Source organism: Triturus cristatus, chromosome 6 (genome assembly GCF_964204655.1).
Source record: "Triturus cristatus chromosome 6, aTriCri1.1, whole genome shotgun sequence".
In the NCBI taxonomy this organism is placed as follows: domain Eukaryota; kingdom Metazoa; phylum Chordata; class Amphibia; order Caudata; family Salamandridae; genus Triturus; species Triturus cristatus.
Window position 1 is genome coordinate 1,823,777,523 of NC_140589.1, and position 25,923 is coordinate 1,823,803,445.

A 25,923-nucleotide genomic window follows, 5' to 3' on the forward strand; every position below is an offset into this window, starting at 1 on the left:
CCGATGGATTAAGATTAAAATGGAGGGCTGTCACACCCATTCACTTATTTCAGAAAGTGATCAGTGAGAACTTGCCCGTGTTGGGGGCCTGCCTTGCTGAGCCCAACACTGATTACCCTGCAGCGATAGCCTTTGTCCATCTCTGTAATCGTATTAAAAAGCTTATGATTCTGATCAAATCACCAATTAATAGGCCCAGGTGGCTTAACCGCGCGTGCTCCATTGCTGATTGTCAACTGCGACAGACACCTAAGGTAATTCTGAGGATTCCCAATTTACCTCGCATTCATGGATTTGACCACAGCGCTGGACAGTGTAAACCTTTTGAAGCTGTGTTCTACCTTTTTATAACACTTTGAATAGTACACTTTTTGTCATCCTTGCACAGGGGATTTAAGGCTAGAATAAGAATCCATGCTCAGGAGGAGGTGCCTCGAGATGTGAAGATCTGTAGAGGTGCGAGACAAGGATGTGTTTTAGCTCCACTTGTATTTATTCTGTACATAAACTACCTTCATCCTTTTTTACTTACCACTACCCCTCATATCCCTAAAGTTAAAGGCTCTTTTTTACCATCGCTACTGTATGACGACTATGCAGTGTTTAGTTGCCTGTACTCCGAAGGCCCCATTTATTATGACCGGCGGCCCAAAGAAGCATAATTTGGAATCTTTAGCAGTTGGTTAATTTAGTCTAAAATGTGTGAACACTTTTTCTTATCTGTGATTGGTTTTCGCTGTTAATGGCTCATGGAGAGCACACTTCGCATATAGTGGAAATAAATTCTCCAGAGCCATCAGTTCATTGTTTAGCTTAGCCCAACCCAAGAAGGGGGGAGCAATTGTTCCTCTATTGAAGATTTTTAAAATGCAGTGCCTCCCAATTAGTACTTACGGGGCTGAAGTCTTGAGTATTCATATGTGCAGCTTAATCCAAGTTGAAGAAAATGGATTCTGTATAAGAATCTTAGGGGACCGAACTCTACCCCGAACTTCTTTTGTCACAGAGAAGTGAACATCCCATTTGGTGAAGATTATATTAGTGCCTGCCCTTCTGTTTTGGCTCGCCTTATGCAAACAAGCATTTGCAATGCAACCGGTCTCGCCTTTGGGACCTTGTATGTGTTTAGCTATGCAACACGTTAGCCTGGGTGCTGAAACATGTACTGTTCTTTAACATGGAGGGAAAGTGAGCACCAAACTGCTTGATAAACTAGGTATGGGAACACAAGGAGAGAAATATTGCCTTTCAGCGGGAAATGGTATAGTCCAAAGCTCTGTTTTTAATATATAATCAGGGCCTTCGGTGGTCATATCAGTGAAAATACAAGATTTGAAAAAAATATTGCTGTCTACGGGTGCTCGTGGAAGACCATTTCTATGGACTGAAATCTAGAGAATGATAAAGTGATTCGGGTATTTTACTGACCTCTGCTTGTCGTTATCAAGAAAGTTAAACAGAGGCAGTTGCCAGAAGAAAAAAGAAAAAGTCCCTCGGCAGAAAGCAATTCTGGTATTTTACTGACCTCTGCTGGTCCTTTTCTATGAAGACTGTTAAATCGAGGCAGTTAAACAGAAAAAAAAGTCCCTAAGCGGAAGCAGACCAGTCCGAGGTCTGATCTCCAGAGCCCACAAAGTACATACACACATGTATATACTAATATATGAGTATATACAAGAGGTCTCGAATGCTCATCCTAAATATACCGAGGCAGGCCTGACTAGAGACATCATCAGACTGCTTCTTGAAATAAAGGCAAGAGCATTCTTTGGCTGGCGTACGTAGAATCCCGCCTGTGTAAGGCAGGTTGCCAACAGTTGTTTAAGAACCCTGGTGGCCCACACACTTAGCAGAAAACAGTTGCAGACCATTTGGTTTAAACTATTGCAGGCTGAGAGACTTGCAAGTGAGTCTGTTAAGCCGAGAGTGACTGCTTATCTGAATATAAATATGGGAGGAAATAGTTTCAATTTGTTACAATTTGGAAAAATCAAATTTTGCACACTTGTATGTTGTGAATATCAACCTTGAACATTGTGGTTACTTAAGAAAACTTGAAGTGACCTTTGAATGCAGCACACCATTATTCCCTTTGTCCACAGCTTGTGAAATCTATTTTTTTTTTTTTTTTTTTTTACAGTTCCGAAGTCCAAGTTATTTTTGCTCCTTCAATAAAACAAATGTACACCTTTTTGGTTCTGTACTGTTTTTAAAAATAAAATACCTATGCTAGCATTTACTACGTTTTCTAAATATTATTATTCTCCATGGCCAGCAGGAGACATCTAGATTTCCTAAGGCCTTTTTGTGATAAAAAGGAGCAATTTGTTCTAGATCTATATTCACCATGTAATTATCACAAGCAACTCCGTGGTTACAGCTGGCTTCTTGACCGCTCATTACATTAGAACATGACTCACTCTGAGAGTGTCCTAGAATAGGAATTCTTGTTTGTCTGCTCTTGTTGAATCAATGTATGGCAATGTAACTAGTCTGTTCTGCTTTTCCCAGGGCCTGGATTAAAGAGCCCCGAAGAGAGGACTATTGAATACCTGGAGGAGGTCGCGATCCAGTACACGAAAGGCATTCTCAACAAGACAGTTTCTCTCAAGAAGGAGAAAGGGCTGGTGCAGAGTAAGTGTTACTGATACATGTTTGTTTATCCGCAAGGAGCATGCAACATGGACATCGATTTACCAAAATTCCAGGGGTAGTGAAAATGAAACCCCTCACCCTTTGACCGTAATGCTGACATAGGAAGTGTCCTTGTATATCCTATGACCTCAAATATTCTGTGAAAGTCATGTCACATTACCTTAACCCTGATGGCATCACAATTATTGCCATTGGTGGACTTCCAGAATAACTGCAGGATTAGTATAACACAAATGCAAAAACAGTTGATGGACCGAATGCAGAACAATGTCATACATACACCGCAGTACAGAGATCTGGGCCTAAATGGATCGTTTCTTGCTCACCATGCCGTTCCAGTTTGAACCTAGCCATATGCAAATCAGTCTTGACCCTGTGCCTCATGGGAACAGTCCAGCCCGAACTGCCAAGCCAGGTGCTCCCTGGACTAGAAGCAAGCATCCTAGGACCGGTTTCGGGGTTTCACCCCCCTCTCCAGCCAGGATAGCTTGATTCCAGGGGCATGGAGAGCACGGGACTCACGTCTGAGCATACCCATCCCACTCGGGGTGACAAATGCAAAAACAGTTGATGGACAGAATGCAGAACAATGTCATACATTCACCCCAGTACAGAGATCTGGGCCTAAATCCATCGTTTTTTTGCTCACCATGCCATTCCAGTTTAAACCCAGCCATATGCAAATCAGTCTTGACCCTGTGCCTCATGGGAACAGTCCAGCCCGAACTGCCAAGCCAGGTCCTCCCTGGACTAGAAGCCAGCATCCTAGGACCGGTTTCGGGGTTTCGTCCCTCGCTCGTTGTCCCTCGCTCGTTGTCCCTCGCTCGTTGTCCCTCGCTCGTTGTCCCTCGCTCGTTGTCCCTCGCTCGTTGTCCCTCGCTCGTTGTCCCTCGCTCGTTGTCCCTCGCTCGTTGTCCCTCGCTCGTTGTCCCTCGCTCGTTGTCCCTCGCTCGTTGTCCCTCGCTCGTTGTCCCTCGCTCGTTGTCCCTCGCTCGTTGTCCCTCGCTCGTTGTCCCTCGCTCGTTGTCCCTCGCTCGTTGTCCCTCGCTCGTTGTCCCTCGCTCGTTGTCCCTCGCTCGTTGTCCCTCGCTCGTTGTCCCTCGCTCGTTGTCCCTCGCTCGTTGTCCCTCGCTCGTTGTCCCTCGCTCGTTGTCCCTCGCTCGTTGTCCCTCGCTCGTTGTCCCTCGCTCGTTGTCCCTCGCTCGTTGTCCCTCGCTCGTTGTCCCTCGCTCGTTGTCCCTCGCTCGTTGTCCCTCGCTCTGAAACACTCCTATTCACTGACGGTCAGTCTCACTCACTACCTCTCACTGATTCTCACCCACTCACTGTAGCACAGTCGCATGCTCACACTGGCTCTGTCACACACACTGACCCGCAATCATACATTCAAGACCTTTTTGTTACTAGACCAATAGTTGACTAGTATTAACTTTTAGTGTAATAATAGATGGCCACTGATCTTGGGTTCGTAGCAGTGATTTGCCACCTCTGTGACCAGTGATTGCAAAGGTAGTTCCAGCTGCGACCCCTAAATGATATCCTTGGCCTTCATAGAGGTGGAGGGAGATTGCTGGTTAAAAATGTGCAAATAATGTTGAGTAATGCAAGGAAAGGTGCCAAAGACTCATCATACATTAATTAATGTGCCAATGATTTTCAAGGGGACCTTAAAGTACATATCCCTATGATGTCAGTGCTTCCTATTTAAATTATTTTTTCATTGTTAAATATATTACACAGTGATGCAGTTAACAGCTGGATTACATTTCTTGTGACTCTGCCATATAAGACCTGTATCCCCCTTCCCACCCCTTTCCCCGAGCTCAGGATCGGAGTGGGCCAGGTACAGAGAGGGTGCAGAGGGACCAGGGTATATGGTGTGAAACAAAACAATTGTGTAGTTCAGTATTACAGCAGTGGGGAGGGGTATTAGTGTTGGTTTGCACAAGGAACTCCATAGCAGTCTGCAAATCCCATTGAATTCCATGTAAAAATCTCTCACCATAGAAGCTTATAACAATGGGACTTGTCTGTCGTAACTTGGTATTAAGGGGCCGTGGGATGCATACACTGTACTAGCTTCATATTGTGAGGACTGACATTTGTACACTGTAAGAGCTTGATGAGATGAGCACTATTTAAAACAAATGTAAAGGTTCAATTATATCTGCATCTATTACAAAGCTACAGCTTAAGGTCAATAAATGATAACCTCACCAATGTGTCCGCGGTGCAACATTCTCAAAGCTCCCATGCTAGCTCCGCCTTCCTGAATTGCATGTTGCTGTCATTACACTTGTTTAAATGCTGTACTGGGTTTTCCATGGTTCCCATATTGGTAACTGACCATCTAACATGGAATATATTGTTACATTTGTATGAGCTCTGACATGTAGATGTTGCTAATCATTGATTGGATATTTCATTTGCCTGTAAGTCCCTAGTATATGGTACTCTGTGTACCCAGGGCCCACAATATGTAACGGTGGCAACCCCAGGCTACCCAATGGCAGCCCTTTCGGAGCAGAGTGAGAAGAGGCTATCCCTCCAGAGGAGCCAACTCCTCAACCAAGTGACTCCCCTTACTCCATCATATAACACCAGTGGGGGGCAGAATAGACCACTTCCTTCAGGAATGGAGGGGGGTCACATTAAAAACTGGATCCTCAACATTGTCCAACATGCATACTGTATAGAACATCTAAAGACACCAGCCAGGGCCAGACCAAAGAAGAGATCACAGTCAGAAGAGCAGAGATGTCTACGGTGCGAGATGCAGGATCTCTTCGCAGATAGGGCAATGGAGAGAGTGGCCACATCAGAAATCGACCAAGGAAACTACTTGCCATAATTCCTCATCGCTAAACCAGACCACTCTCTAAGCGCAATTCTGAGCATCCACTTCTTAAACCAGTTCATAAAACGCAAAAATTCCAAATCACCATGACACAGAAGGTCATCCGGTGGCTGCTGGAAAACGATAACATGGCAACCAAAGAACTAAGACGCCTGCCTGCACATCCCCATGAATCACAAGCACAAATAGTACCTGTAGGTCATTGTCAACCAAATCCCTTACCAATTCAGAGTGCCCCCTTTCAAAGTCAAGTCCGCTTCTAAGGTATTCACAAAGTGCTTCGCCACGGTGGAGCCCTACCTAAGAAGGAAGGTTATCCACATATATCCGCATCTAAATGCCTGGCTAGTCAAAGCAACCTCCTTCTCTCAATGCAAGAGGCACTTCAGGACAGTCATCGACACCCTTCACTAACTAGGGTTCACAATCAATCTTGAAGATACCAACATAGCTAGAAAAAGAGAGAAACTTCCTGGGAGCATGAATCCATACAGTGGAGGTGGGAGCCTTTCCTACCTTCAAGAGATTCGGGCAATCGCAGCGCAGGCTTGCCGCTACCTCAAAGATCAGTCTTCGACAGCGAGGACAGTGGGTAAAATGATGGGAATGAGTGCCTCGTGCATTCCCCAGAAACCACCTGCAAGACTCCACATGAGACCACTCCAAGAGTGGATCCAAAACCAATGTCCGCAGGCAACAGACTGTTAGGACTATCTAGCGGTTGTAACACAGAGTGCAGGAAGAGATGGATTGGTAGAAAGTGGATAACACAACAGTGGGCTGACCCTCTTCCCCCCCCCAAAGTCGCCAGAGGGGAAAAAGGAATCTGAAAATGTCAACCACGCAGAAGGGCTTCTGGGGTGCACGTCTGACACCATGGTTCATGGGATGGACATGCCACCCAATAGCCACATATGATGCCCATCAAAAAAGAGGACTAACCAGAAGTTTCCAGACCCAGCCACTAGATGGTGGAGTAATGCACAGCATGTGAATCCGGAAAATTCTTAAAGCTGAAAAACAACTCCTACTGATAAGTAGCCATTTCATTCTATCATGTTGGATTTTGGCAGAGCAGGGCACTGTGGGATTGGTTAGGGCCAAACCCCCAGCAGATGTCTGAGTAGGTGGAGTGGCCCCTGGAAATATTTTCCCTATTGGTTAGGGAGTCACCTCCACCCACAAGCTAAGGCCGGGCATAATAGTGGCACCCCTGGATACAGTCTTCAGAACACCTCCCCTCTGGACCTGTGGAAGACAGAAGGAGGACAGGGCCTGCTAAACCCTGGACTGCAATGACTGGACCTGCTCCCACTTGTAGCTTGGACTAAAGAGCGGTCTCCATGTCTAGAGGGCTAGTCTCCTGTTAAGCTCCAGGAACTCAAAAGCTGCTAGAAGCCTGACACTCTGCTGGTCCCAGCTGACCAGTTCCAACTGGATTTCCCTGGGCCCTGACATTATAAGGCCAGCAAGGGATCTCCCTGGGCTCACATTTAGAATTTCTTCCACTTAGAGCTTTCCCGCCAAAAGTCAGCAGCTATCCAGCCTCATGAAGCACATCGTGCCAAAGCCAGCTGTCTTGACCCGCTGAGGATTTTTGATTTCTGAAAAGGTTTCAAAGTCAGAAGGTAAAACTTTCCACTGAACCGAACCTGGTCCTTGAATCCGACCCACGCTCCAGCCTTAACATTTGACTTTGACCCGGTGTAGCATGACTAGATACCAGCAGTTGGCGCTGTGCGCTTTTTGGTGCTAAAAACATCTAAAACTTAAAACCTGTATCATTGGTTCACTACATTATACACTTTTGTTGTTTTGGTGTCGATTTGCTCATTAAATCTTTTCTATTTTTATAAATTGGAGTGGGCTTTTTATTGTATTATTATCTTTTACTTAACTGTTTTGGTACTGAGAAATGTTTTGCACATTTCTGCTAATCTAAGCCTATCTGCTCTGTCCTACAGCTCCCAAGGGGTGATCTCAGGTTTCAATAATTGGCACCTAGCTGGACCTAGTAGGAAATAGTGACACTGTTAATTGAAGAGGACTGCCATAAACTTCAGTGTATAATCCACTTTCTCACACTAGGTCTATGGAATGGTTCCTTGCTCTTGGATGGGCTCTATGCCGGATTTCTAAGAAGCTTGGTCCTATAAAGCCAACAAGTTATCGTTTCATTGTCCTTTTAGATGTTGAAGCCAACATATTAACAGGGAAGCAATGTAGAAATCTCCGGGAATGGGCGAAAGACCATGAACTGCTGCCAACAGACCAAACTAGGTTCTGCCATAGTGAAGAAACGTGAGGTACTATAATAGTCCTGAGAATAGACCGAAGAAATCCTTGTACACTTGCATTATAAATGTGTTCTCAGTATTCAATTGGGTGGACCATAAAATGCTATGGTGGAATCTTCAAAAGTAGAGCGTAAATATTATGATCTAAAAAATCCTGTACTTCAAAACCTGAGTTTGAATAAAATTGGACAAACATGGGGTGTATAGCTGAGAAGATTTGGCTTCAAGGAGGAATTTATGCTGTCCCCCCACTTTATTCTACACTGATGGCATAGTAATGGCATAGAATCTCAGATTTTTTCCTCCTAACTTGAGAAGCCAGCACCTCCACCTCCATCTGCTTCAATACGCAGATGATAATGGCTGCACAGGACCACACTTGTAGGAGACCAAAGAGCACTGGATCATATGATATGATTGGGATAATAATCTGCAAAATCAATGTAATAAAAACAAAGATGGTAGCTTATAGCAGAAAATAGTGTTCAAAACCATATTGACCCCAGTTATAACCTACTGCGTGTACATACATGTAGGAAAATTGATTATTATTTTGGATGCAAAGGATAAGGCTACCACCTGCTAGATGTCACACAAACTAAATTAAATAAACCTGTGTTCAATATCTGGCAACTGAACGCAAAGCAGCCAGCATTCAATCAAAGGCAATGTGTTTTTAACCAGTGCATGAACAGTAGAAAAAAAATCACAAACAAAACTCCACAACCAATTTTAAAATAGAAACATTTGGAGTAAAAACAATAAAGACCAAAACGACATTATGAAATTTGAAAAAGTTAAGTGAAATGGTGCCAAAAAGCATAAAGCACATTTGATATTCTGTGGAAGCTGTAGACTGGGGCCTAGATGCAATTTGAGGCTGGTCACAATGGAGCCCTGGTCGGATACAAGATCGATCCTGGTGAAAGTCTAGAACTCGAGAGTTTGAAAACGCTTTTAAGTCCCTGTAGGAAAGTGCCCCATTATGGCATGGTCACCCCCACATTTTTCCTGGTATTTGAAGCAACTATGACTGAAGTGCACTGGGTTCCTGCTAACCAGGTCCCAAGTGGCAAACCTGTTTTATTTATTTAAAAAAAAAAAAACTTTTATTGCAACAGTTCCACAGAATCACATTGATTATCTTGCCATATATATGTTACATTTTATCTTGGGCAGTCTTTTCCTGGCAGTCTGTTAATGTTCTCTAATGTCTCACTCAACAGTTTCCTTTACTGGGCATATATATGGCTATTACAGTGCTTGAACACTTTCCCCACACAGGAGTAATGTGTGCAACAATACTTATCAGAACTGTTGAAAAGAAAAAAAGAAAAGCAAAGAAACAATGTAATTAATAACAAGCATTTGCAATGCAATTGGTCTCGCCTTTGAGACCTTATATGTATTTAGCTATGCTGCACATTAGCCTGGGTGCTGAAACATCTACTGTTCTTTACCATGGAGGGAAAATAAGCACCAAACTGCGTGACGCGCCAAGTATGGGAACACATGGAGAGAAATATTGCCTTAAAGCAGGAAATGATAGTCCAAAGCTCTGATTTTAATATAAAATCAGGGCCTTCGGTGATCATTTCACTGAAAATACAAGATTTTAAAAACAAATTGTCGCCTATGGGTGCTCATTGAAGACCATTTCTATGGACTGGAATCTAGAGAATGCTAAAACGATTTAGGTATTTTACTGACCTCTGCTGGTCGTTTTCTATCAACAAAGTTAAATAGAGGCAGTTGCCAGAAAAATAAAATAAAGTCCCCAAGCAGAAAGCAATTCTGGTATTTTACTGACCTCTGCTAGTCATTTTCTATTAAGACAGTTAAATAGAGGCAGTTGAACAGAAAAAAAAGTTCCTAAGCGGAAGCAAACAAGTCCTAGGGCTGATCACCAGAGCCCACATAGTACAAACACATATAAGTATATACTAAAGTATATACAAGAGGTCTCGAATGCTCGACCTAAATTCGGGGCCACTCAGTCGTGCAAACCCTAACTCTGGGTGAGAAGTACTGTTAGAACCCCATTAAAAGGATAGCAACATTGCTGAGCATTACTGACACTACTATCAAGAACACCGCAGTCCTGCCGAGAAGTGTTAATACTTTTTCGTTGAATGTCGGCCCAGCGAGGAAGTGCTGACCCATTAAAAGAGTATCAACTCTGCAGACAAATGCTGGTACCCCCTCCAACAGCAGCACCATCCTGCATAGGTGTAGAGTACTGCCATATAAGGGTATACCAGCCCTAATGAGAAGACCTGCCATTTGCCCATTAAATGAGTGTCTGCTTGACTGAGAAGTGCATACGTTTCTCCATTAAAGTGAATGCTCCCAATAAATGTAAATCCACCATATTTAAAGATGTCTCTTTGAAATTCTAGTATACCTGCTGAGAAGTGTTAGTAATTTACCATTGAATGAATGTCATCCCGGCTCAGAAGTGCTGGTACTGCCCATTAAAGTGCTCCAGCTCTGATGACAAGTGCAGGTATTCCCCTCCTTTAACAGGAGAGCCACCCTGCTCAGACGTGGCACTGTATTATAAGAGTATATCTGGGATAAGGTTTAGTACTCTCCCATCACATTAAAGTCAATTTTGCTGAAAAGTGCATATTTTGCTCCATCAAAGGTGCAGCTGCTCTGCCGAGAAGTCTAATATGCTCTCATTAAATGTAGATCAACCATGTTGAAAGGTTTCTCTATTGTGCCTCAGTGAAACTTCAGCAGACCCATTAAAATGATGGCATCAACATTGTAAAATGCTGCTATGTTCCTATCACGGGTGAATCGGCCCCAAAGAGGCATGCTGGTTCTGTCCAAGGAAGGCCATTCTAGCCCTACGTTGAAAGCATGGCAGCCCTGCAGAGTGGGGTTCATACTGCCCATTAAAAGTCTGGTATCCATGTTGAGCAGTGCTCCTACCACCCTATTACAGGTGAACCAGGCACCAGGAGACGTGCTGTTACTCCCCTGCTAAGGGGAGGGGGGCTGCTGAGAAGTGCCGGTACTGCCTATGAAAAGTAAAGTAACTCTGTTGGGAAGGGGCTACTCAATTAATTAAATTAAAATTATCCTGCTGGAATTTTGCTATTAGGAGTCTGTGTAGCAGCCTTGCTAAGAAATGCTGTACTGCCTTGTTGACAATGTGGTAGCCTCACCAAAAGGCGCTGGGCGTGTCCACTTGAAAGTAAAGTAGCCCATCTGGGGTGTATGTTACGGGTCCATCACAATCGCAGCTGCCCTACCCAGAGGTACTGTACTATCATATTGATAATCTAGCATTCATGCTGGGAAGTGCCGGTGCTGACATTTACAATATAGCAGCTCTTCTCAGAAGTTACTGTACTGACTGATAAAGTATGGCAACCCTCCAGAGAAGTGCTTGTATTGACATACTGAAAGCATGGCAGCCCTCCAGAGAAGTGCTTGCATTGACCCACGCTAAGTGTGGCAACCCCATACCAACTAAAAATGTGGCAGCCCTCCAGAGAAGTGCTTTCAGAAATGTGTTTGCACTAAACCATTAAATGTGTGACAGCCCTCCAGAGAAGTGCTTTCACTGACCAACTAAAAGTATGGCAGACTTCCAGAGAAATGCTTGCACTAACCCATTAAAAGTATAGAGGTCTTCCAGAGAAATCCTTCTACAGGCCTTTAAAAACTAGTGATTTAACTGACACATTAAAAATATATCTGCCCTCTTCAGCGGTACTTGTACAAACTATGAAAAGTATAGCAAGCCCCCTGAGTAGTTCTTGAACAGACCTTTTGAGAGCAGGGCAGCCCTGAGGAGAACTGAACACATTGATGGCATTGCAGCCCCCTCAGAAGAGCTCTTACTGACATGCTGAAAGTAGTGGCCTTTCTGAGAAGTGTTTGCACTGGACCGAAAAAATTGATATTTTAACTGACCCTCTCCTAATATAAACCCCCTTCCCCTCAACAGTGTTTGCACACACCTAATAAAAGTATAGCAGCGCCCCACCTCCCTTCGGAAGTGTTTGTAATGTGTATAAACCCTCCCCAGAAAGGCTTGTAACTTCCGGTTCAAGTGCGGCAGCCCACATCATAAGAGCATGCGCTGTCAAAGTGTCCCAATAACACAGAATTTTACATCCTATAATATTGTCTGTATGTAGAAATTATGTGATTATGTTCAGAATTCTGTGCTGTCATTTGTAAGTGGAGCTGTTAATAAAAAAAAAAGCATGAGACCTATAGAAAAAATCACCATAATTGAAAGATAAAAATGTATTTCAAAAGTCGGCAGAGTTGTTAACAAGCACTGAAATACAAGCGCGGCCCAGCGTCTGCCAAAGTTAATTGTGAGAGGGGTAGCAGGAGGTGAGCCTGCGAGTGGTGCGCGCACACTGGGGAGAGCAGTCTGCTCTTTTTCGAAGCACATACTCGTGGCGCGCCCCTGTGCGGTCCCGCAAGGTGTATGCCGCCACAAGCGCGAGTATGTGCTTCGAAAAAGGCAGAACGACGGCTAAAGGTCTCCTATGCAGCGCATGCGCGCTGCGTAGGCGAGACCTAAAAAGGGAAACCTTGTCAGCAACTGGTGATGGAACCATCTTGTGGGCAGAAAGTATAAATCATCCAGGGCGGGCTATCGGGCTTCTGAAATTGTGGTACCGGAAGGTCGAGGGAATGCCTATTTCTGTCATCCGATGAAGGCTATTTATTTACATGTGGGAGTGGGGGTTTTCTCCACACTCCAAATTTGGCTTGTGGGCTATAGGATTTGACTCCTGTGTTGAGCCCTCCTCCCCTCCGGTCAGGTCTGCTGTTGGGTACAATTTCTCCAAAATGTGTCCCCACTCTCAGGTCTTGCTCTGCATTCTCATCCTTAAGCACTGCTCTCAGGTGGTTCTCTTCAGCTACAACCCATTCTTGCATATCTGCCCTCCATTGGTCTATGCTGGGGGGTGTAGTGTGGGTCCAATGTATTGCAATACGACGTTTACCGCGACTAGGCCTAGAAGTTCAGATTTGTGTCAATTGCGAGCCCCCTTTTTTGGTGTCGGAAGTACTCCAATATACCCTGTTTAAGGTATACCTCCAAACGCACTGCCATAGTTGTACGGAGTACCTGGATCACTTGTTGCCAATATGAGTGTAGGCGGGCACAGTTCCAAGTCATATGAATAAATGTGGCGGGATCCGTAGCACACCTGGGGCCTGTCGCAGATTGCCCAGGAGTAAACCGTGCCAATCTCTGAGGTGTCTGGTATGTGCGGTGTAGATAGTAGAACGGAGTAAGTATGAACCTGGCATTGCTGGCTACTTCGCGGACCTGTGCAAACGCCCTCATCAATTCGCCCTCTGTGAGCGGGATTGGTAAATCCACTATCCATCTTTAGCTATAAATGTACGATCTTTCTTTTGTGCTTATTTATACGAGAAATTAGTCCTCTAGTGGATCCCGGGTCGAGCAGCAGTGTTAACGTGTGGGACTCTTTCAGCTCGTCTGGAAACGAGGTCCACATTTCGACACTTGAAACCACTCTCTTGCCTCATCGAAGCTTAAGAAGGTCCCGTCCATGTACATGTCGCCAGCCGTCCTGCATCCCCCTTGTACTACTTTATAATATCCATAAATGACTGGATTTGGTGAAAACCCTGCAGCCACTGAAGTGGGAGTGCGTTGGCGTCGGGAGCTCTGTGGATAACTAGGGTAACCACTTCTTCCCATGCCTCTGCTACCTGTCAGACTACGTGTGGGCAGACCCTAGGGGGGTTCGGGACCCATCATAAGATAGCTTGGCAGTTCCATCCTGTTGCCCCGATCCGCCAGCAATTCCTTCTCTCTCAGTGCCAGATCGCTTTCCCAAAACTGTACAATTATTTCCCCAATTGGTGATACATTTAGTACCCTCTGTAAGTCCGTAGTAAACCTAGGGCCTGAGGTCAATGGGGTCAGCGTGGTCTTCAAGAGACAGTCCACTTTGGTTTCTTCCCTCTCGAACTACCCCACGCCTCCTACAGCCTCTGTGTGCAGGCCTCCTCATCTGCGAGTATGCCGAAACGACACCTCAAAGACCCTATGCACCCGGTCTCCCTGGCCCGAGGAGAAGAGGACCACTGGTGTCCCCACGTCTCCTAACATAGCAAGATCTCTCACTTCCCACCTGCAGCCTCTTTGTGACCGGACTGATCCCCATTGGATACATTGGGCACCCGATGCTGTTTTGCACCTCTACACCCTTGCCACCCCATTGCCGCACAGTGTTAACTCTTTGTGCTGCCTTTGACCTTGCCCCATACTCACCTTAAATCCAGGAGATTGTACTCTACCTGTATGCCATACTTGTTTTTCCTCCATAGGATAACATTGCACCCTCTGAAAAAGGCACTGTCGACTTTTAAAACATAAGTATTTTACTTGCAAAACTTACTTACCTGATCGTATTGATTCTGGTGCCTAAATATATATATAAAGATGCATGTTACTTTTATACATCAGTGTGGCTCTTTTTGAGTCGTGGGCACCATTTATTGACTATTGTGTGCATTTGCAGATGTCTAACTCTCTGATAAGTCTAAGGCTTCTCGACCACATTACCCCCTAGAAGAGCACCTTGGGATTGCTAGAGCAAGCCCCTGCCCACTAGTAAGGGGATACCTGGACTCTTTTCACTGTATACCTCTTTTTGGTATACAATATAAAGATCCAGCTTCGTACAGTACCAAGGCGGAAAAGTAGTGTGTCAATTTGAGAATAAAAATCGTCTCCAGACAGCTCTCCGCTGAAATTGTAGCGGTCGCCATGGAACCAGAGGCTGGATACTTGAGCAGGTTGTCCTCTCTGGAGGTTTGAAGATTTCTTGCTAAACAGAAGAGGAACGCAAAATGGGACTTGGTCGTTTTTTGAAGAGGTGATGTGAGCCTTGCCCGGGACAATGCTGAAGTTCAGTCTGAAGCTGGTGAACTTCCAGTCAGATACAATTTCTAGCAAGTCCCCTGAGAAACTTTTGAGAAAGTTTCCAAACTTTCTTCTGTATCCAAACAAGAACAGGAGTACACTTCAGAGGTCTCCGGGACCTTCAGGGAAAACTGATGGAGATTCTCATGGTGTCAGGCAAAGGCAAACATCAAAGTCTAGTTGGGCCCTGTTACATGCCAGGGGTGTATGGCCTTACTGGAGAGTTACATTTGCAAATCAGGTTTCAGTCTAATAACCTGTTTTAAGAGACCGAGCACATACACCGGCTACTAGATAGTAATATCTGTGTCTTAGAGTTCAAGAGTACCAGCAGACAAGCAACAACTAAAAAATGTAAAACTGATAGACCACCCAAAAATGGGTCACTTTGCAACAATGCATTATACTGTATTAGTTACGATCAGCTGTGGGGGGGTAACCAGCGCCACAAAATGCCTAAATAAGAATAAAGCTGGGTCCAAAGAGTCCGAATAGAGGGGAAGGGGGCAGTTTTGATGTACCTTTTATAAAATAACAACAGATGGCACTATAAACATTGCAAGCACCAGTGGGCTGAGACAGCAATTTTCATAGAGTTTAAAACGGCAGTTGGAAGATTGTTTATAATCGAGCAAAGCACTTCCTTGGAATGTATCAAGACTGGGATTGTGACTCCAGATCATTTGTGGGCTTTACGGCTCTAGTCAAAGACCGCATTGACTAGGCATAATTTCTCCATGTTGTTGATCCATTGACAGGTGAGGGAGTTGCCAAACATGTGATTAGGTCGTATACTAGACTGGAGCCTCACCTGAATACTAATTGTAGAAAATTAAAGGGGTTCCTTAGAATCCGATTTTTTTCAGGTCACAAACTTGAGCGTCCTAGACTAGTGTGGTACTACAGCTCATACATCCCACTTCCCCATTGTACAAGCTTGTTATTACAGGGCGCGGTGATGGCTCTTGATCCTGTGGGGCATTAGACTATATACACTTAAGGAGCTTAGTATTACCGGGCACCGACAAATGTGTGCTGTAGGAGCTTGGTAATGCAGGGCACTGGAATGTGTACCCTGTAGGAATTATCCATTATTAACTGTACATTGGAATGATGTATATAATGGAGTAGCATGGTCACAAGGCACATATTATAGTGCCCCATAATATCAAGCAATTATAGGACCCACCTTCCGATGCCCCTAATACCAAAGATCTACAGTGTTTGCATCCTAGTGCTCCCGCAATAACAGGTCTTTGCGGTGGGAACTTGATATTACTGCAGTCCCGGATGCGTGCTTTTATGAGCTTACTAGAAGAGTAAACTGGATTGTTAACACTAAGGCTTAATATTTATTGCATAGCAACGCTTTGTGTACACTGTACGGACTTGGTCTGGTAATATTGAACACTATAATGCATGCTGTGTAAGCATGGCAATAAACAGACTAATTCTTGACTGTTTTTCATCTTCAGAGTTTACAGATTATGTCCTGGGCATCCCATTTGTCAGGCAGCAGGTCTACAAATCTGTTGAGTCCAAGGTGAAGAAGCAGACCAAAGGCCTGTACCCAGCTCCGATGAAAATCATTGAGGTACGTCCTTCGCGTCATGTTTACTGATGGTGCCTGACGGACACTACTACCGATCTCCCCACTACCAATCCAAAATATGAAAGGAGAGCACAATCAAAATTTCTCTACTGCCTCAAAGGCTGCCACAAATTTGGGATGGTAGAGCGGTGACATATATCAAGGGCAGGTGTCGCAGTTCAAAAGTTAGTTAACTTTATTGCACCTGGCGGTAGTTGAATGTTCCACACACCTACAAAACAGAGTTGTCTTCTCTTTACAAATTGTATTTGTACCCTTTATCTGTGACGAATTCCTGATGCCTGCTACGATTTCCCTGTGGAAATTACTTCTGTTATTGGATATAAGCCTAATTATTACTTTCTAATGTGGGCTGCCAAAGGCTCTTCCTTTGCACTCAATCTGTCTTGTCCTTCTCTGAGGTGTTTGAAGAGCATGTTAAGGTATGCTGTAACTACAAAATATCTCATTGCATAGCATCCCAGCTGTACTACTCCTAGCCTGCCCCCCTCAAGGAGGTTCCATCCTGGCTCTCCTTCCTGCTAATGCAGTTATTTGCCTACCTGCGGGAGCAGTCCTGTTTTGGACAGGTACTTCCTAATCTGTACTCTGCGTATACAAGACACCTTTGTAAGATGGTCGGCAGTTGTGCTTGTAGGAAGACCATTGTGGCACTGCAGTGGAAAGAGGTACATGCCACTGTTCCATAACTCCACCCATCCAAAATGAGTGAGGCTGCTCTTTGCCCAGTGCTAGAGTGTCTGAAATACAGCTTTTCCTCGAATCCTGTAGACTGTTGATTACCGTTATGTACACAGGCCAAAGAAAGGCTTACAGTAACTGAAGCTGAGCCCTTGGATTAGGATAAAGTATTTATTTTTTGCATTTACAGATTTTGGTGCCGCATCTCCATTTCTGAAAGTGGTTGTAATAGAATGTTTTTTAGACCTGTGCAAATTTTCTCATTTTCCCCCATGTCTTGCTAGGTTGTGAAGACTGGACTCGAACATGGATCGGAAGCTGGTTATCTTGCAGAAAGACAGGTATGAATCCACTTGACATCAGTGCATCTCTGTCACTTTGGAAATTTGTTTTGCAATGTAAAACATTTTCTCCATACATACACCAAGATTTGTCTGAGTTTGTTGCAGGGCACAGTCACATCTTACTGAAATACATTGCGCATTTGTCTGAAGCTTTCCTGCCACTTATGAGTCCTAAAGCATTTTCTGAATGGTCAAGTAGGTAGCTGCTCCCTAAATTATGTCAGGTGTGGTCGGGTGTTGGTTTAGATGTCTTTGTGAGAATAATTTTGGTCCAACATCTATTTTAGGCTTGGAGTTGTGGTTCCAACTGGTATTCAAAGATATTCCTTCTGTTTGCACCCACAATTGCTAGTGAATAGTGTTTTCAGAATCTACCAGTCAAAATTTTTATGGTTCCAACATAGATGTTAGACCTAGTGTAACCGCATATGGGTGAACTACACGGTCAGCACATGGTAGTCGGCAATTTAGTCCTCTTCCCTAACAAACTGGCCTCTGCACTCCGCATGAAAATCCATGCATTTCTCCTTGCCTTGATTTGCAACCTTGCTTATTATCATTTTCCTGAACTCCTTGCTGATCGCTCTGTGTCGGGTACCAACTGAAAGGCCTGCTGTGTTGCATCATGCTTATGGTCACTGAAATGTAACTAGTTCAGGATCTGAGATAGTCTTCTGTCTTGGGGTGAAATCTTGTTGCAAGTGTCCACTTCTTCTTGAGGTTGCTCCTTCCTTAGAAATGGAACACCACTGCTTGTGACACTTGTGTTTACTTCATGAACAAATAAAGTGGCCCCAGATTAGATGGCGGCTTTGGACCTGCATTATCCCTGGCCCCTTATCATTCACACTGGTCAGTGTTTGTAAAGATGCACCAAACAAGATGTTTTGACCTTCATCAGTGTGTGGTGTTTGAAAAGCGGTGACAACTTAAAGTTCACAAAAACTACTTTTCATGTTGTTGTTCTTCCTCTCTGCAATTTGATTTTGCTCCTTCTGCTCCCTTTTGTCAGGGTGTCGTTTGTAAGACGCAGCAAGAAGGTATTTTCCTGCTGAATGGTAGGGACAGAGTTTCATTAGGAAGAATTGAGGAAAGTGTATCTGTTGCTTTCTCTAAACCAGGTTGGAAAATGCCATCCTGTTGAGTATCAATAAACCATATTTATATTTTATTCAAACTACTGGGAAAAGTTCTTGCAGATCGCCTGCGGACCTGCATTCAGGACTTGATCCACCTAGATCAATCCGGCTTTATGCCACACCGAGCCACCCACCATAATATTTGTCGGGTCCATAATACCATGGCATTGGCCCCAGAGCTGGGACGCCCTGCAGCCATACTCCTCGCCGATATGGACAAGGCCTTTGACTCCCTGAGCTGGGAATACTTATTCCAGCTTTTGTTCGCGATTAATTTTGGTCCACGATTTCTGGCATACGTGCACCTACTATATACAGAACCTAAGGCTTCAGTGCGTATTGCTGGTCATCGTTGTTCTCCCTTCTTTCCCATTAGCCTCGGCACACAACAGGGTTGTTACTTGTCCCTGCTCTTATTTGCTTTGGCATTGGAACCTTTGGCGATATGGGTTCGTCGGGATCTGGTGCTCCGAGGCTTTGACGAGCCAATATCACAACCAGGCCATATTGCATTATATGCAGACAATGTCTTACTCTTCATGACGGATCCATGTATCTTGGGCCCGCCTAGCCTACAGATCCTCTGAATCTTCAGCCAGACCACCGGACTTCCTACTAACCCCTCCAAATCTGTACTGTTCCCAGTATGCAGACAACAGGGCTGTGGTACATGGGCATCCCAGCTCAAACACGTCACAGACTGTTTCCAATACCTGGGTATATATATATATATCTCCCTGTCCCAAGACCTCTTGGCTGCACAATATTAACCCGCTCCTTGCTGGCCTTCTTGATGAGACCTCCATATGGTCATCCCTACCTCTCTCGCTATATGGGCGTTACGAAATCTTTAAAATGGTCTCTCTCCCCAGAGTGCTTTATAGGCTTCAAAATTTCCCATATCATATATCGCGATCGTGGTTCGCGCAAATGAGCACTATACTTAACAAATTCGTATGGGGCGTGGGAGCAGTTAGTGGCGCTACAGACCTGTGTGCAGTCTACATATTGCGGCGGTATTACTGCTGCAAACGTATACTCGTATTATGTGTCCTCTCACCTTCTGGTCATCCATGATTGGTGGTATAATACACCTACAGACCCGGCGTCTGCTCTAGAACACACAGCAATGGAAGGGATTACCCTCCTTCGGTTATTGTTTAGCGAGCAAAATCTTGACTCTCTACCTCACGCAAGCAGATAAGCAATTCGGCTGTGGCGGGATACAGTCCGGCGAATGGGGTGGCATGGGCGTTTGACTCGGACAACGGCCCTATGGCATGGTACTTACCTTCGCCAGGTGACAGCATTAAAAGGGTTCCGCCAGTGGGGCCGATCGGCATCTCCACATTAGGGGACATCATACAGGGCACTACTCTAAAATACTTTCAGCCGCTGCGGGAGAAGTTTCATCTTCATAAAACCCAGTTCTACAAGTACCTCCAATTACGCCATGCTCTAACCCCATTGCTTCTAAACTTAGATGACCTCCACGAGTTTCACCCATTAGATGGTCTCCTCCTTATGGGCGCCCCCAAAATTCTGCAAATATATCAAAAACTGACAACACACTCCACCATGACTCTTCAGAAGACTAGGAAAGCATGGCAAGATGATATCCCAGAACTGACAGATGATGATTGGGCGGGGGTAATTGCTAGTCCCTGGGGTGCCTTGGTGTCTTCCCCTCAGTGCCTACGATGTGACAGGGAGGAGAGGCCATTCTTCCCCACTGTATGGTGCTGCACTGCAATACAGCCCTTCTGGCGCAGAGTCACTTAAAGAAGTGTTGTCCTGGGATCTCCCACTTGACCCTAGACTGTTCCTTCTCCATGCCATAGATGACATAGAAGGGAACGGCTACAAACAACACTTACTCTTCCTCGCTCTCACAATTGCCAAACGCGATATAGCTCCGCTGTGGAAGGGAACTTCCCCACCAACAATTGGGAAATGGCGAAAGGAACTGGACAACTGCATGGGTGCAGAGAATGCAGTCTTCCAAGCGTGGGGTTGTCCTCAAAAGCACAGGAAGGTCTGGTCTCGATAGGCTACTTACCGGGGCATAGACCTGCCTCCTCTTCCTTCGCAAACCCCCTGAAAAGCAGTATCCATGGGATGATATGGGCCATACTATATGATAGTGTTTTCTTTCTTCGGGCACACATTTGTATCTAAATATGTTCGCCAGTGTGGGTGGGGTGGGAAAGTCTGCGTAAAGTTTCGGCTATCAATTTTGTTATATATTCAAACTGTACCCAATGATATTTCCATGCTTGGTAGTTTGTCATTATCCTGTCTCAAAATGGGTTATGCGGGCGATCGCCCAAGAGGTACTTTACAAACTCAAACAACAACAAAACGAATTAATATTTTGGCTATGACCCCATTTGACTGTAGTAGTACTCTGCTGATTGACTTACAGTTGGTCTGAAGGACAGTTTTTCACAATGACATGAGTATGTGTTGATAAACTTACAACCATTTTCTCCACTTACAGAAATTTGGGGAGCTTGCCATGACAAGAGAGTCAAAAGCATTGATTGGGCTTTACCACGGCCAGGTTCTGTGCAAGAAAAACAAGTTTGGCGCTCCTCAGAAAGAGGTCAAGTAAGTTCCATCGATGCTGCTTCCATATCCAATATGTCGCTGTGTAAAGCATGCGGGGTAACTAGAGAAAAACAGCATGCTTCAAGGGTAGAGTTGTACAAAACCTGTACAGGGCAGTGAGGGTGGAGTACGAGTGCAGGTGCCGGCAGCATCCCTAGTCTGTAGCCCTCTATAAAATTATGTTGTAGATTTTCTCCTTTTTAGTGGACGTGTGAGTTCTTCTTCCTCACTCCTCTTCCTGCTAAGATTTTAAAAGCACATAAACCTATAATTACCCCCACAATTGTTTAAATCAGTTTTGCCTTTAAATGAAGTTCCAGAATTTAGAAGAGTCTACAGCAACGTGGAGCTTAAGAGTTGGGTGGAGTTTGGTTTGGAGAAGACTTTGGCGTGTGTAATTACATGTAAAAAATGTTTCCCTTTTGTTCAGTCAGGGTGACCATGCTTTGCTTGGGGACAAGATTACATGTGAATCCGTTTTGAGTGGATTCATAGTCTGATGCAAGCTTCACTGAAGACTGTGGATATTAATTGGGGGTGGAACAAGGAGTGATGTGCACTCGTAGATTAGGGAAATGTCCTAATTAGGAGCTGTGAAAGAGAATAGGAAGTGTTTCGCCATATTTGTACAAGGCTTTTTTTTGGTTATAAATGTTGGGTCTGGTGTAAATAGGAGGACACAGGTTAGCGTGAGGTTGTTTGGGTTGAAGTGATTTCTATGCCTACCAAGTACTAAAAAATCGCCCCCTTCCTTTGTTTGTTCCTATCTGGAACACTGTTATATGTCTGTGAAACCTAGGAGGCAGAGGCTGCTCATTTGAAACTTTTTTTTAAAAGTTCCACCTGAGCACTAAATGTGCAGTAGTAATGTTTGTAGATCGTCCTTCGGTTTTACCAGAATATACACACACATGAATTTATTCACTAACTTTTGTCCCATCGCTAAAACCCATGCCGATCACTGGGCATTCTTCATGGGCTCCTTAGGGCTGCAAAATTTTTGAAGAATCGGTGCTTGAGATGTAGGTGAGGCAAGGGGATAGTGCAAGTGTAAAAAAACTGCAACATTTAACAAAGGAGGAGAGTTGCTGCAAGTTTGTCAAATGATACGAATGAATATGTAGTATTTGGGCGTTTGGGAATAGCGGTCTTGATTTAGTTTTGCACTGTAATTAGCTTCTGCCTAGCCTGCACTTGATGCCTTCTGTAAAATAAAGTTATCAATGTTCCCTCGTCTAGTGATTTGATGCTAGAATAAGGTGAGTGTTTGCGTAATGTCAACTAGTCTGCATTCATCTTGGGAAGCTAGACTTTCAATCTGAAGGGGCAGTTACTAGCCACATTTGTAAGGCTTTCCGCAACGAATAATGACTGCCATGCGGATCGGCTCTTCAGTAACTGGAGCAGCCTCTGACGGAGGTTCAGTCTTGAAATCAAGATCTCTCCTCAGGAATAGCTTTAACTTCATAATGGTCATTTAATGTCTCCCTTTTTGATACTGTGCACCAGAAAATAAGCTGCTTCTTGGCCCTTACATAGATCTTGCAATACTAAACTCCAGGGCACTTATTTTGTGACTTCATAAGAATGAAGTACTTTATCAGTCCCCCGGGATTTAGATGTTTTATTTACAGGTTTCAAACACATCTTCGGCATCTTGTCCACTGCTATTGCCATAACACTGAAATGGGCACTCTTGTTAGGAAAGACTTTTGTCTTATGTATTTATGGGGTAGTCCAGGTGAGTACAATTACTTGGATCAGATGGTCCTCATTTCATGTTTATCTTTTGCTAAAGTGCTGTGGTTTGAGTTGTTTATGTAATTTATGCTATGTTGATCATAGTACATTTACTAACCTGAGTTAAATGTGGAAAGAGCAGGCTAAACTGTGTGGGTTATGAAATCTAAATCTAACCATGTTGGCTAATATTGATACCTTTAGATTAAGAAGTAACTGAAGACATGTATGACATGCATCGGATATTCAAATAGTACAACATTGCCAGTAGTGTGATACGTACAGCCAAGAACGTTGCAGCTTCGTGTGATATGTCCTGATGGTAAATGCTGTGATGTTGAACCCCAGATGTTTTTGTTACTCCAGTGTCTAAGGTTTTAAGACATGGCTCAGCAGTGACAACCAAGCAAGACGCTAGATTTTACAATGCAGTAACAATTTTATCCAATGAGGGAGGTTCTTTATGCCGGGTACTTGTGTGAAGTACAGCTCTGTCATTGATAGGTTAACTTATAAACCTAGTAGATGTAAATTGCTACTGACTTGAATGATAATGACAGCTTCTTGTGCATGCAGGACCCTAGCCATCCTGGGAGCAGGCCTTATGGGTGCCGGAGTTGCACAGGTCTCTGTCGATAAGGGTCTTAAGACCATTTTGAAAGACACCACCCTGCCGGGGTTGAGCAGAGGGCAGCAGCAAGTCTACAAAGGGTGAGTATTGATTGTACTGCGACCTCTCCTTTGCACTACCCAGCATCCACTAGTGTTGCATCCATGCCTATCTTGTGCCTCGTTCTCACCGTCTCCACGCACTCCCAGATGTCATAACCTAAATATCAGTATCCACCGCAGGAGTAAATCTGTTAAAACTGCTGTTGCCGTTAATTTACGCAGACTTAATGACAAAGTGAAGAAAAGGAACGTGACGTCATTTGAGCGCGACAGCATTATTAGCCACATGACGGGGCAGCTAGATTACACGGGATTCGAGAAAGCTGACATGGTAATCGAGGCAGTGTTTGAAGATATCAAAATCAAGCACAAAGTGCTGCAGGAGGTGGAAGCAGTGAGTACCGATTTCACATGATTTTTGTTTATTTCACAATTTGTTATTTAATTGCAAGTTCACGTAGCATAATGTGGGTGGTGGATAATGTGGTTGGTGTCTCGCTTGCTAAGGTTTTTACATAACTGGACATAGTGTTCTGAAAATGTAGGACTTTGTAGAAGCTTTCAACACCATATCTGAATTTGACTTACACTTTTTTCTAATACATACAGAATTCAGCGTTAAAATAAATATTTTTTAAAAAGGTAAACTTATTTGTTTTTGAAAAAGCTAATTTGGTGGAAAATGTTTTAAAACCATTGTTAATAAACAATCTTTTATTGCACAATATGGTATGTTTATGACTGTCTGGGAGTTCTGGTGAGTACTTTGCCCCAAACATTTTAGGAAATCAGTTAAAGGGAATTATCTAGACACACTCTATTGGAACCACCACAGTATTTTTAGTTCTACCATACAGTATAAACCTACATGCCATATAGTGATCAGTATTAAGCTTCGGATCTGTGCCACGGATATTGCTCCTACTACTAAAGGATAGAAGTAATAGGAGCGTCACAATATTGACTGAGAAACATCAGCTCAGTAATGTCAACCAAAAGTATTTGCTGCGGGAACATTTTCAGTTTATAACCTATTGCAACCATTTCTGTTCACTAAATCATCGACTATTTAGGTGTCCAGGACCCAATGTGCAATAAGACAAGAGTAGTCCAGGTACTAATAATTGCTGGTCTATGCCATTAGTCCAGGACCAAAGTACCGTTAGTGTTTCAATCGTGTTGTGATCTGTTGTGCTGCTTTTGCCCTGGTCCTCAAGTTGTCCTGTTTCTTCCGCAGGTGGTTTCCCCTCACTGCATATTTGCCAGCAACACATCAGCTCTCCCAATTGGCCAGATTGCTTCAGTCAGCAAAAGACCTGATAAGGTGGGTTTTTCCTTTCTGTGACATACATTTCTATGGGAAGTGGGACCATAAGCGACCACCCCATAAAAATTAGTTCAGAGCATGTTTAAACAGTCTGTGTATCACCTGATGTTTCCCCTTTTCTCTTCTGATCTTGACAAATAAGCTATTGTAGATGAATGAAGGTCAAAAACATTTCTGAATAGCTTTTCAGACTATATTCACCCACTGCCTCTGTGACATCTTAGTTTCTGCAGTCTAGTTTCTTCACAACAATGCCACACAAGTAACTGGTCTGTGTTCAGCACCTCATTGTTTAGGTGAAGAGGCTGAAATTAAACCTTTCTTTGTAAAATATGCATCTGATCCTAGGAGCTCAGATTCCACTCTATGAAATACCTTAAATAAGTTGGAAATCATCCCCTTCTTACTCGCCTCAGGGTGCCTTGTGAGTGGCTGATTGATAGTGCCAGCAAGCTTGTGTAGAATATTCTCTTATCTTGTTCTTCAGCGGTGTTCATGCCCGGTTTTGTTAAAATTAATGAGTCCTATGTGATCATCCGCTTTTTGCCGTGAGCGATTAGCTCCCATGCATAAAATGGAATGCTGTTTGTTGGCTGCAGCGGGCGCAGTAATTACTTCTTTGTTCTGCCCCATCCTCCCACTTCTCTTCCTTCCCCCTTACTGTGTTGTCTCCCCTTCTAGGGCCTATTGTGAGATAAAAGCGGTTTGTTCCTGGTTGTCATCTGTATGTTAATGTTTATGAGATGTCCTTTTCTTGAGGACATTACTGTGCATTCTACTCCTTTTTGTGATTTGACGCATTAGTTACTCCTAGTAACCCTGATTGGTCCATAATTTCCCTTGTTTAGGTCATTGGAATGCACTACTTCTCACCAGTGGACAAAATGCAGCTGCTGGAAATTATCACCACAGACAAAACCTCTCCTGACACTGCTGCAGCCGCAGTATCTGTCGGGTTGAAACAGGGAAAGGTCATCATTGTTGTTAAAGTAAGTTTATTCATTCGCTGAATTGGCATCTATGCAATACCATCCGAAGGCTTCTGC

At 44.1% G+C, this 25,923-nt stretch overlaps 2 protein-coding genes across 2 annotated transcripts in view; one reads left to right on the forward strand and one right to left on the reverse strand.

The window, feature by feature from the left end:
* The window catches only part of HADHB (hydroxyacyl-CoA dehydrogenase trifunctional multienzyme complex subunit beta), a 341,378-nt gene that overhangs the window by 217,102 nt on the left and 98,353 nt on the right, over positions 1-25,923 (reverse strand). The window lies entirely within an intron of this gene.
* Positions 1-25,923, forward strand: part of HADHA (hydroxyacyl-CoA dehydrogenase trifunctional multienzyme complex subunit alpha) — a 146,004-nt gene that overhangs the window by 68,969 nt on the left and 51,112 nt on the right. The window contains exons 8-15 of the mRNA XM_085613197.1: positions 2,512-2,634; positions 16,228-16,346; positions 17,330-17,386; positions 21,029-21,138; positions 23,455-23,589; positions 23,773-23,944; positions 24,788-24,874; positions 25,726-25,866. Coding sequence (XP_085469323.1) covers positions 2,512-2,634; positions 16,228-16,346; positions 17,330-17,386; positions 21,029-21,138; positions 23,455-23,589; positions 23,773-23,944; positions 24,788-24,874; positions 25,726-25,866 — 944 coding nt within the window. The remainder of the gene's footprint in view (positions 1-2,511; positions 2,635-16,227; positions 16,347-17,329; positions 17,387-21,028; positions 21,139-23,454; positions 23,590-23,772; positions 23,945-24,787; positions 24,875-25,725; positions 25,867-25,923) is intronic.